General features: G+C 41.3%; 1 protein-coding gene across 29 annotated transcripts in view; it reads right to left on the bottom strand.

Annotated features, from left to right (window-relative positions):
- LOC126354726 (calcium/calmodulin-dependent protein kinase type II alpha chain) overlaps window positions 1–18,345 on the bottom strand; it is a 976,610-nt gene that overhangs the window by 307,956 nt on the left and 650,309 nt on the right. For all 29 annotated transcript variants that reach the window (XM_050004705.1, XM_050004586.1, XM_050004623.1 and 26 more), the window contains exon 4: window positions 12,463–12,517. In XM_050004705.1, the coding sequence (XP_049860662.1) occupies window positions 12,463–12,517 (55 nt within the window). The remainder of the gene's footprint in view (window positions 1–12,462; window positions 12,518–18,345) is intronic.

Raw genomic sequence — 18,345 nt, 5'->3', positions numbered from 1 at the left:
CAGTACCAGTGTTACTATGCACTGTTCACAGAGCCGGCTTAACCGGTCCAACCACGCCTGATTGCTGCAGACAGTGACATCACGATCTCCACCCTGGACAGTGACCTTCACACAGCTGGCACAACGGAAACTACTGGCAACCATTCTCCACTGGCCACCACCCTGCACTACTGCTGGGATCATGTACAGTTTGGGCAGCTTTGCACAGCAAACAGTTCTGTTATCACTGTTTCCATCTCTGAAACATGAACACTAGATCTGGGATTCAGAATTACTTCTAAATGGAACTCTGAAATTGCAGAGGTTAGCAAATCCATCTTCAGAGCAGATTTCCTCCTCTATTACAGGCTACTGGATTTATCCAATGGCACAACCCAATGGGACACCAGTCATGTAATCTCTGGCATTGTCAGCTATGCCCTTCCTTGTAAGTAACGCAGCACTGCACCACCTCCAAAAACAGAGAACCGAAATGGATCAACATTACCATCATCTCCTCGACTATACAGTGAAACAAATCCAACACAAGCTGTTTCATTACACTGACACACTATTACAGCCTCTATGCCTACAAGACAATAATGAAACACTATGACTAGCAACACAAAGAATGTCTGATGAACTCATTATAGCTTATCACTATCTCCCATACTTGCAATCAACTCCAATCACTGATGAAGACTTCACCATGCAGACACAATACAACCATGGCATACCTCCACTTCTGGGAAGCGCTCCCACCTATGCAATCTTTGTGCACTGAGAATGTTAGTAATTTGTCATTTGCACAAGTGACACCCCCACCTCCCACCCTTAACCACATCCCATGGTCATCTGCCGTCACCCAGAAACTTTTCCCAAGTTTCTTTCACTCAGTGTGCCATCAGAAATGGGACAGTTTTCACCTGATAAACTACACATGTTAAAAGCAGACATTGATGATCTACTGAAAGCAGGAATAGTTAGATTATCTGACAGCCCATGGGCTTCACCCATCAAACTAGCATCGAAGAAAGATGATACATTACACTTATTTGGTGACTGCAGAATCCTCATCATTGATAGTAACTTGACATCTGAGACTAACTCACTATCTTGCAGGTGCATCTGTGTTCAGCATTCTGGATTGTAAGCAAGGTTATCATCAGATACCAATATGCCTTGGTGATGTTCCAAAGACAGTAATCATTACACTGTACAGAACATCATCTTTTACCAATGATCTCAAAACACATCCCAGACGTGGCAACGATTTTTAGACGGTGTTCTATTCATACTGCCCTTTTGCTACACTTACCTGGAAGACATCCTCATCTTCTTGCAAGATAACAAGACTCTTGAGTCTCTCCTCACCTCATCTCAAATGGGAGTATTATCAAGGAGGAAAGAAGCCAATAGTGTGCAAACAGAAGTTATCTCCCTAGGTCACACAGTTAACGCTGCAGGCAGCCCTCCAACATCACACTGAATGGAAATCATCCTTCAACTACCTCCTTCCCCAACAATACAAAGAATTATACAATTTCTTGGGAATGATAAATTTCTACTGGCGCCACCTACAACACACAGCTACCATACAGGCCCCACTAACAGAGACACTAAAGTGCAAAAACACCAATGGCAAACAGAAACTGCAGTGGGCTACTGACATGCAGATAGCTTTTCAACAACTAAAAGTGTGCCTCACTCTTGTGGAAACCTTGGCCCATATGCTCGGCCATGCGAAGTCATCAGTAATGATGGATGCGAGTGATTTTGCAATCAGCACAGTCCTCCAGCAAAAGACACCAGGCATCCGAAAATTGCTCAGATTCTTTTCCCAGAAACTCACTGCCTCACTGAGCAAATGATCAGCTTACAACCATGAACTTCTTACACTCTACGAGGAAACGCACCAGTTTAAGATGAAGTAGAAGGTAGACCATTAATTATCTACACTAGTGGTAGTCATCTGGTCCCTACTGTTTACTAGCGGTCATTCCAGCTTCCATGGTGGGCAGCATGTGGCAGGGATTTTTTAAAAACATTTTCATTAGGTTTTCATAAAATTTTGACATAAAGAATTTGTTAAGTAATTACTATTGTATGTTTTGAATTGCTGCAACTTGCTTCACAAATTTTGAAAGTAAAGTTACTTCCCTACTTTACAAACCACCCTTACTGTGGAATGGGTGGGCAGTTATAAAATTTATCATGAACAGAGATACAAAAGTGGGTGATAGGTAAAAAAAAAAAGGTTGACTACTTCTGATCTACAAGAAATACTGGCCACTGGTAGATTCCATCCGTGACTCACCAAAAGATTTATGCCCGAGATGTTTCTGAGACCTGGTAACACTGCACAGTTCTTCGTGGATGTATTCCACCTAAAAGATGTGGATAAGATTGTAGCCAATTACCTATCACACATCAATGCTATCTCCACACAAATTAATTACAATGGTCTCATAGAAGGACAACAGCAACACAACTAAATTTAAGACCTACTCAGTCACACAGCCACAAATCTCAAGACTGAAAATCACTTCCTACCAGGTGCAGCAAGACAGATTTTGTGTGACATCTCACAGAATTGAACATGTCCCCTAGCACCACAGAAATTTCAGAAACTCATTTTCAATCAACTACAGAACTTAGCACATCCTGGAATCCGGCCAATGATAAAACTCGTTCCAGACTGTTTTGTACGGCCTTATTTCAAGACAAACTGAAGAGAATGAACACACATGCATATTCCCAATCAGAAAGTCAAATTGGAATGATGTGCACAACAACCACTAAGCCAATTTACCATACCAAAAGGGTGGTTTCAACATGTCCAAATCAACTTGGTTGGATGTCTTCCCAAATACGAGGTGTATTGGTATATACTGTCAACCAGAATGAGAAATGCTCCTATCACAGCACAAAAAAGTTGAATAACTTTTCAACTAGCTTTTCGACTTATCTGGTAGCTTCATAGAAATTTAAATGGCATCATCCTGATATAGTCACACTTCTTTACTTGTTAATATCAGTACGTATGTCATGTAATATAATGGATCATGTCACGAAAAGTAATATAATACATGATGTCATGCTATATAACATGAAACACATCATCATGTCATCCAGAAATTTGTAATGTGTGTAATATGACACAACATGTCATTGAAGTTTAGGACACATATATCCCCACTCTGTGATACTTCCTCTTATAGATGCACCCCCACTCTCTGATGCTTCCTACTGTAGATGCATTCCCTCTCAGTTTGGCATAAGGAAAGGTAAGGGCAGCAGAGAAGCAGTTCTGATGTAGCACTTTATAATGGAAAAATGAATTAAGCGTAATCAAGACACTTCCACTGAATTTAGACACAAAATAATTAAATACATTTATCAAGGAGGCAAGTTGAAAATTTGTGCCAGACCAGGATTTGAACCAGATCTCATGCTCACCAGGGCACTGTACTGACGACACCATCCAGAAAAATTGTCACCACAATCACATGGAATACCCTAACATGTTTCCTGTCAGCCAGAAATTCTCAACTTCTACCACACATTACTGAGGTAGTGCCCCTGCTCATTAGCCTCATTACTTGCAGCATTTTGCTGATCCCCATAAGAGTTCGAGCTTGTTGTGCATCTGCTCTGAAGGGCTCATTGGCCTTCATTATCTTAGTTATTTACGTGGTGTCTACTCTTTCAGACATTTCCAAAAGAACAGACACCACATACATACATAAATTTGTGTCTATTTGTTGTTACACTCCTCACCACACATGTAACAAGAGATGGGTTTGGTGGAGAAATGGTCCCCTAAGGAAAAAGAATTAATTCCTTCCACATGGAAATAAAAAAAAATGTTATAGTAACCTCCCAGGAACAAATCCGGCCCCAGGAATTTTACTTTCTACGTATTTCATGTATGCTCTTCAGCCATTGTTTATTATGGTCGGCGAATCTTCTGGACTTTGGGCGCAAGGTCAGCGTGTAGCCTATTAACTGCAAGATGCAGGTGTACCAACACTCTACAGCCAAGAGAGCTCATTGCACTGCGTAAATAGCGTTAACTCGTAAAAAAGGCTCGAATATGTGAAGATGTTTTGACACAATTCTTTGAGCTGCCAGATAAATCGAAAAACTATTTCCCTTCTTTTAAGTCTCTAACTCTGCCCAGGGCATATTCGTCTATTTTGTGCTCAGATAGGAGCATTTTTTTCCATTAAGATTCCCAACTTTTACTCTACCATGATTTTACCATTATCTGAATGATACGCGCAACAAATGATAAACTACTGAAAAGCATATATATTGTCATTATTTCTTATCTTAAAAATTCTTGTCATTGTTTATTTAAAGTGTACGATCGTAAAACTTTAGTATTAATAAACCTCCACTACAAAAACTCGCGTGAATAATTTTGGCGCGAAATGTTGCAACAACCCATCCGCTGAAATAAGCAGAACTGCGACACAATGCATGCACGACAAAATACTATCAACTTTTCGATACTGTGTGAAAATTGACGAATTTAAGTTCATTTTGTCCGAAAATAAACTTTGTAACAGATACGATTGTAGTTCTTTAAGAAAACGCATTAAAACATTTTCTATTGGTTAGAAATAGAATGACCTTCCTTCTGATAGTTATTTTTATAGCAATTTTCGGGTTGGTTTACTTTTCTGCGTGGCCATCGATAAAGCTTTGAATGATCGATCCACCAGTATATCTTTTTAGTGTACTGCAGTGCCCGTGTTATTCCGAATTACTATGCAGTGTTCCTTCGGACATGTATGTATGTTATATAACCGCTCGCGATAAGCGGGAAATCCGCGTTCGAGCCCCGTCCTCCTCAAATTTTCATTGTCATCATTTCATTATACAGGTGATGACTGTCCATATTCGCAACTGCGAATACATTTCAGTGTATCATATTGTACTGGACTACGAATAATTCTGGATTCGTACTTACATTGTTTTGCAAGTCCAAGGATTTTTGGGGAACCCGAAGCAGCCCTAAATGGGTATTCTCTGCCATCCACTCCAAAGTGGTTTGCCGAGTACAGATGTAGACGTACGTAAGGTTCTGGATTTGAAATTTCACTTAGTTCATTAGCCCTTGGAATCTGTCGAGCAAAAGATTTATCTAGGGCTGATGTTCTGCACGGGCATTGGGGAGGGGGGGGGGGGGGGGGGTGGTAAGTTGGAAAAGCATGCAGGCTGTGGGTTAGTACGACTTTACGACCTAAGTCGTCCGACTTGAGCTCTCACACTTATTCATCAGACTGTCGCATTCTTAGCCGTTGATGTAAGGGATTTCTGCCTTTATGGCAATTCTCCTCTGCTGAGGAGGAGGAGGAGGACGAGCATGAAGGAATGTGCAAAAGCGATATATTACAAGAAGAGAAGAACGACCCAATTAATTCTCCAGAAAAGTTCTACAGTATTTGTAAAATAATCCGAAACATTTGAGTACTTTCTGACATGCGTGGAGCGTCAGTTTAGTAAATCCAGCAACTTTGCTAAAACCGTGCCCTAATGTGAATCTAGTTGTCCGCAAATAAACACTTCAACCAGGCGCAGCTCGTAATTAAGGGCTATGAGGCGGAGCTTTTCCAAAAAGCACATTAAAATTAATTTCTCAATACCGTATTACAGAATTTAAATTATCAGAATCCATTTCGCATATTTGTCACACGCATATAAGTAACACCGATCAACGTTTTTGGAATTCTTGATATGTGATGTCACGCGAAGTTTTTCGAACAGGTAGTAGAGGAAAAAGCGCGCTAAATATACCTCTTGCGCGACATGTCCCATTACTTTAAACTACAATGAAATGAACACCCCTATCTGCATACAGGCATTGATATATGTCGACGGGGACAGTTGAAATGTATGGCCCGATCGGGACTCGAACCCGGGATCTCCTGCATACATGGCAGAAGCTCTATCCATCTGAGCCACTGAGGACACAGAGGATAGTGCGACTGCGTCTCTGGCACGCACTTGTGAGACCCACATTCGCAACTTATTGTCCCGCAGTATATTCAAAGTGCCCTGCCCATCATACTCATTACTCGCGGCTTTACTGCCGATTCCCGTAAGAGTTTGGGCACTGTTCGTGCATCCGCACAGAAGAAGATGGTCAATGGCCGGTGAGCCTTAACTGGGTGAAAAGTATTTAAACCGACAAACTCTGGGAGGTCATAGGGGACACCAAAACAATTTTTTTCCATAATGTCATTTTTTTTCCCCTATAAGGAGTATTTAAACCGGCAGAGGAAGATGTCTCTGGCGGCAAATCAATTAAACCAACAAACACTTTTCCATTTTTTTGTGACCAAGAGACAACACATTACCACAACCCAATTTCAATTACAGTAGATTTTCAAAAATGCCTCCATTGACACGTAAACAAAGGCTACACCGTCGGATCATGTTCTGTCTGACACGGGCAAACGCCCCAGGAGTATCCTGAATTGCTTCTGCTGCTGCTGCTGCTGCTGCTGCTTCTGCTGCTACTATCCTGGCAACCAGATCCTCTTCTGATGAAACAGGAGTTGTGTGAACAAGGTTGCGCATCTCTCCCCACACAAAAAAGTCCAGAGGCGAAATATCTGGGGATCGAGCAGGCCGTGGTACAGGACCACCTTTGCCCAATCCACGTTTAGAAGGGAACCGTCGGTCCAGGAATCGACGCACACGACAACTGAAATGAGCCGGCGACCCGTCATGTTGCAACTACATGCGTTGTCTTGTAGGGAGCGGGGCGTCTTCCAGCAATTCTGGTAATGCTTTGGCGAGAAAATTGTAATAGTTCCTGCCATTTAATGGCCTAGGTAGCAGACACGGCCCAATTAAACAGTCCCCAACAACAACCACCCACACCTTAACGAAGAAGTGCACTTGATGAGCGCTAGTAACTGTGCATGTGGGTTATCCTCACTCCAAACATGTGAATTGTGCATGTTGAAGACTCCATCACGCCCGAACGTTGCTTCATCGGTAAACAATAGAGAGGATGAAAATGCAGGATGCATTTCACACTGTTCCAGGTACCACTGCGAAAACTGCGCTCTGGGTGGATAATCAGCTAGTTTCAGGTTGTGAACACGCTGTAAGTGAAATGGACGTAACAATTGCTCTCAAAGGACTGTTCTCACATTCGTCTGATTCGTCCCCGTGTTACGTGCGGTTGCACGAGTGCTGGTTGAAGAGTCTCGCTCCACATGCTGCAAGACAGCTTCTTCAAATTGCAGTGTTCTTACCGTGCGACAGCGTTCCTGTCCAGGCAATCTGCTAAATGACCCGCTCTCATGCAGACGTTGGTACACAGCAACAAAGGTCGTATGATGTGCGATACGGCGATTAGGATATTGTTGTTGACAAAACCCGCTGTACAGCTCGTCCGTTGTGGTGCGCTACGCAGTACGCACCAACCATATCAGTGTACTCACTTCAGGTGTATCGCTCCATTAGTAAACAGAGACGGTGCACTACTACACTGGTGGACAGCAGTTGCCTACAATTGAAGAGAGTAATACGTTCTCTAACAACTGAAGATCGTAATACGGCCTCCACCAGTTTAAATAATCCTAATACGAAAAAATGACATTGGGGAAAAATATTTGTTTTGATGTCCTCTACAACCTCCCAGAGTTTGTCGGTTTAGATACTTTTCACCGTGTATATATGGAGATTGTATCTGTTCTTTCGGACATGACAAAAACTCTTTTCCTCCTTCGCCGCCATTTCGTCAAGGCACTGCACTCTTAACGCCAACTGGTAGGCACAATGCAAAACATGGCGAGTTTGCGGTTCTATTCATGTATCAATCACATTTATACATGTAATACTTTAGAAAGTACAGAACATTGAAAACGAATGAACAGTGGCTGCTCGTGAGTTGACATTCTGGGTGTTCACAAATTTTTAGATTCAGATAAATATGAGAGTGTGATGTTAATAGCATCTGCTGTATAACAGTTGTGCTTATCAACATATTTATACAACACAGCCACTGCCAACGACACCAAAAATAATAATCATAATAATACGCATAAGTTGTCTAAAAAAATAATTGATTTTGGGGAATTTTATTGTTTTTACATGATTAGGTACAGTTTAGGGCAAGAACGGAATAATGTTCAAGCGTTTTTGTTTAAGTCGGAGTCTCCGTGCTTTTTTTTTTTCATTTTTTTCGGGCAAATGTTTACGATCTCTAATACATGTATTGGTTAACGAATTAACCTACGGGCTGAAAATCAGACATTCTTATGATGCATCCACAACAACAACATATGCTTATTATACAGTTCTATGTTCGCTTGTAGTTAGGCTTATTTGACTTCGTCACTGAGATCTCAGTCAATGTATCTGGTCTGCGAGGCAATTGCTCCTTTGCTGCTAAATTTTCCTGGTAATTTTCTTTTCTGGTAGCACTTAAAACGGATTCAATAGAGTTCACGTTGACACTACACGCGAAAGCAGATTACAGCACAGTAAACAACCAACTCCAAACACAAATTGCCGTTTGTGGAAATAATTAAATTCAAGTAGTACTGTCTACCAACGTGATAATGACTAGAATAGAAATGAGGCGCTGAGAGCCCTATGGGCCAAACGCACGCTGTCGTCGATCCCACATTTACATGATTATCAAAGAAATCAGTGAGACACCTTTTCGCATTGTGGGCCTAAAGCACAGATAAACCTGACCCACCATAAAGTCAACAGATATTGCCGCGCGGGGTAGCCGTGCGCTCTACGGCGCCTTGTGTCAATTCGCGCGGCTCCCCCCGTTGGAGGTGTGTGTGTGTGTGTGTGTGTGTGTGTGTGTGTGTGTGTGTGTGTGTGTGTGTGTTAAAACAAGTTTTTCTATCAAGAATGACTAAAACATATATTGACGTCTGGTCTAATCTTACTATATAGCGAGTGAATGGGCATCTCTGACGAGTGTTTTACTGTCTAGCGGGATTTATGCCAAGCGCACACAGGGATAAAAGTCTGCTGCAGTTTGCTAGCACCTACTGGCATTGACATAAAGTTTTAGTTAGAGCTTAAGGGCTATGTTTGCTCGCCGTGAGCAGTGCACGCTGTTTATCAAATCCGTATGTCTTTGCCCGTAAGGCTATTGCGTCAAGCCAGGTGCGCATGCGCAAAATCTCTTCAAAACGTGCACGACTGAAGGTGTGCTCGCGATGCCAAGTTTCACGGAGTCTAGAGCAGTAGCAAGGTAGCATACTGCCGCAGATTTTGCGGCGTGTATTTCAAATTAAAAAAAAAGAAGTTCAAATGTGTGTGAAATCTTATGGGACCTAACTGCTAAGGTCATCAGTTCCTAAGCTTACACACTACTTAACCTAAATTATCCTAAGGACAAACACACACACACCTATGCCCGATGGAGGACTCCCCCTCCGCCGGGATCAGCCGCACAGTCCATGACTGCAGCGCCTTAGACCGATTTCAGATTACAGCATCTACATTACGTTCAACAGCATTCACAGAAAATAATCAATAAATCCGAAAGGTATCAAAAGTTATGATGTTCACGTGCTCTTACACAACAGCCACCACTGCAAATGAATTATTTATGTATCATGAAAAGCTATTAGGCGTATGGAAAGAGGAAAGAATCCCAAGAATGAGAGAACAACAGAAACGATAAAAGCAGTGGGAGAAGTAGTGAAAGCAAAACGTGACATCTACTCACGTATGTTTTGGCAAGACAATGATACAAGACATTGCCCGAATGCTATTAATTACTGTAACGCACAGGAAATGTAGGAAGGACGATGTGATTAACCGCTAGCCCATTAGCCTTTCGTCACTGGTCACTGACACAACAGTCTTTTAGAATAAATTCTTCTTATAACTGCCTTCTTTCTATGCTTCGAACATTAACAAGAGAAAATAGCAATTTAGTTTCACAACTGGTTACAGCACAAAGCAAGTTTTCAACGAAGTGGTACAGAAAGCTGTCCAGGTGCGGGTGGGGTAGCGCTCTAACGGCTTCGTACAAACTTAATTATGTAAACAGACAGTTCATCGATCCTGGGAATCGAGAATTTTTTTGACTCTTATTGACAATGATATTGGCACGATATCGGTTTCATGTTTTAATTTTATATTTAAAGTCGAATAACAAATGAAAAAGGAAATATTTTTTATGTCATATAATTACAAATTAACCATTTTCGAACTTTTCTCTTCACTTGTACTTTGAACCCTAGCTTCTCGCCGAATTACATGATTCTAGGTCAATGGGAAGGACTCTAGACGTTTTAATGAGTGAGTTTGCGAGTATCAAAATACATGACATAAATGGCCGTATCTTTTGATTACATTCACTTAGAAGCTTTAATTTTCTGACACCGTCAAGGAACTATAAACTTAGTATGTGGCGTAAATTTCAACTTGATCCGTCGGACACACACACACACACACACACAGAGAGAGAGAGAGAGAGAGTGACAACGAAGTGATCCCATAAGGGTTCCGTTTTACCGACTAAGGTACGGAACCCTAAAATCAACCAATATCAGTTATAGCTTTGAATGGAGTTGACTATAAGCTATACCAAAATAAAATCTGTATGGACAGCTCGTCAAAATCAAGCAATAGGATCTACCTACATCATTTACTCATCACGGAGACGCTCAGTCGACTCTGGTGGCAGACGCTGCAAGAGAGACGTTCTGCATCACGGCGTATTTTACCACTAAAGTTCCGAGAGTTAGAAGAGTTCTTAGAAGAGACAACCAAAATACCAAAATATTATTTCTTGCTACCTATACCTTGCGCGAAGACCATGAAGATGAAATGTGAGAAATCGAAGCACAGGCGGAACCTTACTAGCAATCGTTCTTCCCGTGAATCAGGCGCGACTGGAACAAGAAAAGTGGGAGGTGAAAGTGGTACACAAAGTACCCACCGCCACACGCCTGAAGATGGTTTGCGGCGTTTAGATGAAAATGTATCGGGACGATTTCATTGTCTGGGGGATGAAGTCAAAATTTCATTCGGAAAGGGTACGTAATGTGCGAAGGCGTAGGGTTTCTGAGAGCTACATCTCGCTGCACCATACATTAAATGGAAGCCTGTAAGTTCTTGTAACGGGCGATGTTCCACAAGCATTCATTAGCTGTAAACAGTGGCAATTACCATCGACATACCAAAGATGAATGTGGTTAGTTGTGAAAGGTAGCGCCAGTAACGTCGATGCCGCTTGCGGCTGTTTGTTACGAAACATTTGCATTTTCCAAACACGGGCCTCATTCATGGTCTCGTACCAGCTGTAATAATCATTTCGGATAGTTTTTCCCTTATATGAAAATATCAGCTCAGGCTTCTATAGCATCTGGAGAATTATGGCCCTAAATGCTTGGGACTAGTAGTACATGAACTCTGTCTGAGCCGTCACCTGACATACATTAAGCGCTGCATTTTGTAGAAGCCACGGGTAAAAGGAGGGGACTGACAGCTCATGTGACCAAGTAAGAATTCCGGCTGCGGTACTGCAATAGCTCAGAAGACGTTACTAACATCCGCACCTCGACGAGATTTTCAGAGGCGTACAAAACAGGTTTACAGCGACGATTATGTGCGAAAACTGTATATCTCTGTTGGTGTGAAGGGGACATGTGGAAATATACCACCAACCACCGGCCAGCGACAATAACAGCCAAACTAACGCCCTTAGCTCGAAGTTATAGCCCAATTAGGCAAAGTGTGGCGTTGCACCATGTTGTTGTTCTAAGGGAAAATATATGGAGTTGTACTTTTACTCAGGGCACATGAAATCTGTCACGCTAAGTATAACTCTCAGCACTAAGTGTCATTCTGCTGTGCGAAGAATGAATTGAAAATAAGCTATGAGTTGAGTGCATCGCAAGCAACTGCAAAATAACCTCTGCTCTTCAAGTGCATACTTCAGTTGACATAGATACTATATACTTGAGAATGAGAAATAAATTTATCCAGATCACTGATGTATTCGCGATAATCCTGCGTTAAGTAATTACTCGACCCTTGAAAATGACCCAGTGGACGACACTGGTCGCATTCGAAATATATTTATGCAACTAGCGCTGTTATTTATTGAAATAAGTAGACCTCAGGCACAGAAAACTGTACGCCAGCGGCCTTTACAGATTTTGATCTATAAAACAAAAAAGCTGCTATTTATTACCTTTTCTGCTGTCTCTATGTATATTTCATCGGGTGGTGCAAGAGCTTTTATGCAGACGCATTGAAAACTATGAATATACAAAACTTCCCTATGATAGAACGAATTTCTGAACAGATAAACTGAAATTAAGTAAAATTATAATAAGAAGTAAAAATATCAAAATAAATGAATGAAAATGAATGAAAATAAATGAATGAAAATAAATAAATATCAAAATAAATGAATGAAATGAAAGCAGCTGCATTTCAAACAGTCTACGGAAAAGTTGTGGGTATACTTACAGATCAAAGACCAGATAGTGGAAGTTCTCTTCCTGTATGGAATCATGAAGGCGCACTGAAAAAAAAGACAAAAGGCATGTTTAACAAGAAAAGAAGGACTATGTAGGCTAGAACTTCAATTGTGCCAATTATTTATTTGAAATATTTTGAAACTCGTAGCTATTTTTTTATACACTGTAAATAAGTAGTTGCTGCTATTAAAGTTCCAATTCTCGTGTATTACTTGAGTTACACGAACTGAAATTCTTGCTTCATTGTTATCTTGGCAAAGTGAAATGAATGCTCCAGCTCGAGCCTTTGTAAAAGCAAATTATGTGTTAAAACTGTGTACATAAAAAATCTCCCTATTCGTTCAAAAGACCTGGTAATTTTAAAAATCGGTTTCGTGGCTTCTGTTTTTGAGAATAACCAGCACAAAAAGTCCGGAAAGGAAAGCTTAAAATATATGTATCGCATTATATCGACTTGCGGGAACCTGCAAATCGACACCAAACATGCACTTTCTGGAATTTATAGTGACGAAATTCAGATCTTTCATGTGTTTGTCACAGTGCTATACAACTGCTATTTATCGAAGTTACACATTTCACACAATACCTTAGTCTCAAATACCGTCGTCAAATCAGAACTCATAAAAAACTTTGCAGGCAAAGGACGGAAAGAAGAAAAGTAGTAAAATTAGTGTTGCCCGCCCCGTTAGCCGAGCGGTCTAAGGCACTGCTTTCCGGGCGGGAAGGTGCGCCTGTCCCCGGCACTAATCCGCTGGGGCGGCGGGGAGGGGAATGGGGGAGGGGGAGGGGAGGTATGATGTAGGGGGATAAGGGAGGGAGAGGGGGAGAGAGATGGAGGGGGAGGGGGGAGGGGGAGTGGAGAGGAGGGGAAGGGGGAGAGGGTGTACACTGGGGGTCGAACCGCACAATAACCCTGGGTTTGGTGTGAGGCGGTGGTGGGGTGAGTGGACTGCAGTAGCCTGTGGTGGGGTTGTGAACCACTGAGTGCTACGGTGAGGACGAAGCCTCTCTGTCGTTTCTAGGTCCCCAGTTCCATACAATACAATACAAAAATTGGTGTTTACGTCCCGTACAAGCCGAGGTTTGCATCATACTCTGGAAGTAATTTTTACGGTGTGTGGCGGACGGTTATCGTCCATTTCGGCTATAGAGTCCTAGATTTATTTGTTGTGGTCGTTTTGCGAGACATACGTGGATAAGTTGCCTAGCTGTTAGCAAAAATACTTTGCAATTGATACGGAAATACATTTTCATATTACTAAAGCTTCTTGAGCAGTTCCATGTACTTGGCCTAGCTCATAAGCGCAACTGGCGATGACAGCCTCTCTGTTCTGCTGGAGTCTACATTGAGTGGTGCGCTAGGGCTGTCGGCATCTGATAGTTGTTGCTCGTAGCCAAAGGCGGGGCGCTGAACAAAAGCAGTGCCTCTACAGCGTTATTTGTTCCTGGATGTACGAAGTTTTCTAAACCCTTACTCATATCCTCTTGTTTTGAGTTTCTTCTCTTCTCCTATGCTGGGTCAGTTTCCAGTTCCGGGAGAAAACGCCAGCTGTCCTTTCGCCCTACCACATTTCTTCTTCTTCTTCTTCTTCTTCTTCTTCTTCTTCTTCTTCTTTCCTTAGTCGTTTACGGGCCCATGAGAAGTAGCGAAGCTCTCTAATGCCTTGCAATGACGCTTTCGGGACATCAACTTGGGCCTTGATGATGGCGAGGTCGATGGCGCAGTCGTGTAACTTGCCTCTTCTCTAGGCATGTGTTTTGGAAAAGGTCTGCACTGAGCAAACAGCTTTTTCCTTTTTCACCTATACTTTCTTCGGCGAAGTTTCATCGTCCTCAGTGCGTTCATTTTAGTTTCTGTCGACTAGAAGAATACTGAAGTCCTTGGGAGAGCCACCATGACTTGACTTTTCCGCATGTGTGCAAGATGTTTGAGACTGGGGAAACACTCTCAGACTTCAAAAAGAATGTAATAATTCAAGTTTCAAAAAAGGCATGTACCGACAATTTAACTCTTTGAGTCCTAACTATATGAAGAAATCCATAATTTTACAATTTTTCACGTGATTAACATTCATTATCATATTACGCATCGAAACAAGATTGCCAAAAGGTAAACAGTCATTTGCTTTAAGGAGGTGGTTTCACTTCGCGACAACTGGAACAAAGTTTTCAACCACGCATCATTCATTGTGATATACTATTGACAGCAGTTTCGCAGTGTTCCTAGACAAAATCCCCCCATATCTAAACTTCCATTAACTTATAACGAATAAAACAAATTATAGTTAAAAAAACAGCTAAAATGGGCCTAAATTTTGATACTTTTTATCGCAACTGCATAGTGTCTCAGTGGTTTCATTCCGACAATACTCATAAAAACAGTAATACAAACTAAAATTTAGAATAACTTAGATGTATTTACTTTCACTGTCAATGATCTCCTCGGTACTGCCAATAAAAAAAAAGACAGGTCAGGATCTCCTATAATCACATAGCATCACCTCCGCGCTAACTGTTGCTTTGAACGCTGCAAGTGATTGCTACAATGTACTACATTCGTAGAAGTACCTCAGTGTACCACTAGTAGTCTCTGCCCTGTTTCATGCGAAAGCCTCTGGTACTAAAAACAACGTGGGTGTGGTTTCAGGCGGAAACCATTGGGACTCAGAGCGTTATCAAGTCATGGCTACGCAATAGTGAGACGAGTTACTTTCAAAACAATGTAAAAACTCGTAGAACCCGACCTTGGAGAATAACAGTTTGGATTTCGGAGAAATGTAGTAACACGCGAGGCAATAATAAACCTATGACTTATCTTACAAGATAGGTCAAGGGAAGGCGAACTTAAAAAAGTTCATAGCATCAGTAGATTTCGAGAAAACTCTTGACAATATTAACTCGTATACACTTTTTGAAATTCTGAACACACCAGAGGTAAAATACAGGGAGCGAATGATTATGAACAGCATGTATAGAAAAAACCAGACTACAGTTATAAGCAGCTGGAGGACATTACAGGTAGCAAAAGTTGAGAAGGGAGTGAGGCAGCGTTGTAGCCTATCCTCTATGTTATCGAATCTGTTCATTAAGCAAGCAGTAAAGGAAACAAAAGGAAAATTTGGAGAAGGAATTAAAGTTCGTGCAGAAGAAATGAAAACTTTGAAGTTGACCGATGACACGGTAATCCAGTTAGAGTGTGTAAAGAAATGGAAGAGCAGTTGAGCGGAACGGACAGTGTCTTGAAAACAGGTAATAAGGTAAACATTAACAAAAGCACGACAAGGGTAATGGAATGTAGTCGAAATAAATAATACATTAGGAAACTAGCCACTTACAGTAGTAGGTATCTTTACTTATTTAGGCAGCGAAGTAACGAATGATGGCCGACGTCGAAAGGATCTAAAATGCAGACTGGCAATAGCACAAAAAGCATATCTGAAAAAAAAGAAATTTATATTAAATGTTAATAAATTTAAGTGATATTTAGTCTTTTCTGACGGTTTTCGTCTGGTGTGTAGCCTTGTACTGAAGTGAAATGTGGACGAGAAGCAGTTCAGACAAGGTGAGAACAGAATCACTTGAAATTTAGGGGTGTAGAAGATCGCTGAAGGTTATCTGGGAGGTACTGAATCAAAGAGTGGAGGAAATAAATTCATGGCACAAATGAGTGAAAGAAGGGATCGGATGATAGGACGCATCAAGAGGCGTAAATGAATGGTTAGTTTAGTAATGGAAGGAATTGGGAGGTGGGAATTGTACAGGTAGACATAGGCATGAACACAGTAAGCAGATTCAAATGGATGTACAACTTGTGGAAGTTCATCTTTCTCGCGGACGTCGAACGGCGGCTGATGCTATAAATAAAGAAAACGAACCACCACAGCTGTGTCACCAATGAAGTTTATTTCAGATTACTAGTTTCGGCACTACACTTCCGCCATCTTCGGCTCTTCTATATGTATTTTGCTGCAGTCAGTCAGTAGTGTAAACACATTCCTGATGTCTGCAATCCAGTACAAGTATTATTATATGGGTTATACGATAAATGGGACAATAAATCAAAGTGCTCTTTTGGTTTATAGGGGATCCGAAGATGGCGTAAGTGTTGAGTCCAAATTAGTCGTTTGAAATGAGTTTCTTTGACGACACGGCTGTGGTAGTTCGTTTTCTTTATTCAAATGGATATAGGGCGCAGTAGTTATTCAGATATGGCGACGCATGTACGGGATAGACCAGTGGGGAGAGCTGCATCAAACCATTCCTCGGACTGAAGACCACAACCACCAGCACCACCACAGTAACACGAGCAACATACAAAATTTGCACGGTAAAAATATACAATTTTGGCATTATAGCCTTTACGTTTATAACATTTTAACAAAATGTACGTGCTCTTAAGCATACATTGGTTTTCATGTTGTTAACTGGTTTGCGATGTTACTATTAGTACCCACGTCATGCAATATAATGGTGGTGGTGGTGGTGGTTTTGGGGAAGGAGACCAGACTGCGAGGTCATCGGTCTCATCGGATTAGGGAAGGACGGGGAAGGAAATCGGCCATGCCCTTTGATAGTAACCATCCCAGCATTTGCCTGGAGCGATTTAGGGAAATCACGGAAACCTAAATCAGAATGGCCGGAAGCGGGATTGAACCGTCGTCCTCCCAAATGCGAGTCCAGTGTCTAACCACTGCGCCACCTCGCTCGGTGCAATATAATGCTTCGTGTCAAGTAAACTAACATGATACTTAATGTCATACTGTAAACATGTATTGCCATTATGTCATAAAACATGGCATTGTCATGTCGTGCAATATGGCAAGTTTAGGATGGATGCATCCCCATTCCATTATACTTCCTATTATAGATGCATCCCACTCTGAGGAAGCGCATAAATTTGCGTCTGTGTGTTCTTACACCCTCAACATCCATATAACAGAGGGTTAGTTTGGTGGAGAAATGGTAAATCGTCCCCTTGGAGGAGAAAAAAAAAATAAAAGAAAAAAGAAAAATCAACGCCCCCTCCCTCCCCCCCCCCCACACACAGAGACAGAGGGAGAGGGAGAGAGAGAGAGAGAGAGAGAGAGAGAGAGAGAGAGAGAGAGAGAGATCCAAAAATTGTTTTAATGTGCCCCTCCCCCAGGAACAAATTCATCCCCAGAAATTTTATCCCCCTAGAAAAACGTTTTTAGCTATTACATGTATTTTCTTCGGTTATATTATATACTGCTACCTATGGTATGCGAATCTTCTGGATTTTGTGGAGAGGATCAGGGACCTTAACCTACAAATTGCAAAATGCAAGAAAAGATAGCCCATTGCGCTCGGGAAGAAGCGTTAACTCGTAAATACGCGCAAATACGTCATGATGTTGCGATTTAAATTGTTTTGAGCTGCCAGAAAAGTCGAGGAGTTGGCTCCTTTCTTTTACATCCCTAACTCTGCCCAGGTGATATTCGCCTTTTTTGTTGTGCTACAGGAGTACTTTTCACTCTGGTTCCAAAATTTAACTCTACCATACCTTCAGGCGGAGCCTTTATTTTTTAATGTTTTTAATTCTTTGTTATCTTTTGTTTTGTGATTTTATTTTGTTTTTCAAATTTTTAAATATTTTAAGTTTTTTAATGTTTTTTTGTTTTATAGTTAGACACATTATATTTATATACACATGAGTCTGAATAGGCAACCATATGAAGAATGGCCATACATATTTAATACAGTGCATAAAACCCTGCAACTACAAATACAATACCAATCGAAAAATTAAATACTGTGCGAAGTTTATGATAATAATGTATGTAAATAGTTCATGTATTGTAGATAAACGTGCGATACGACCATATTACTCATATAAACTTATGTAAAAGTCTAC

Source organism: Schistocerca gregaria, chromosome 1 (genome assembly GCF_023897955.1).
Source record: "Schistocerca gregaria isolate iqSchGreg1 chromosome 1, iqSchGreg1.2, whole genome shotgun sequence".
NCBI lineage: Eukaryota > Metazoa > Arthropoda > Insecta > Orthoptera > Acrididae > Schistocerca > Schistocerca gregaria.
The sequence above is the reverse complement of the archived record's forward strand: the minus strand, read 5'-3'. Positions and strand labels throughout refer to the sequence as shown.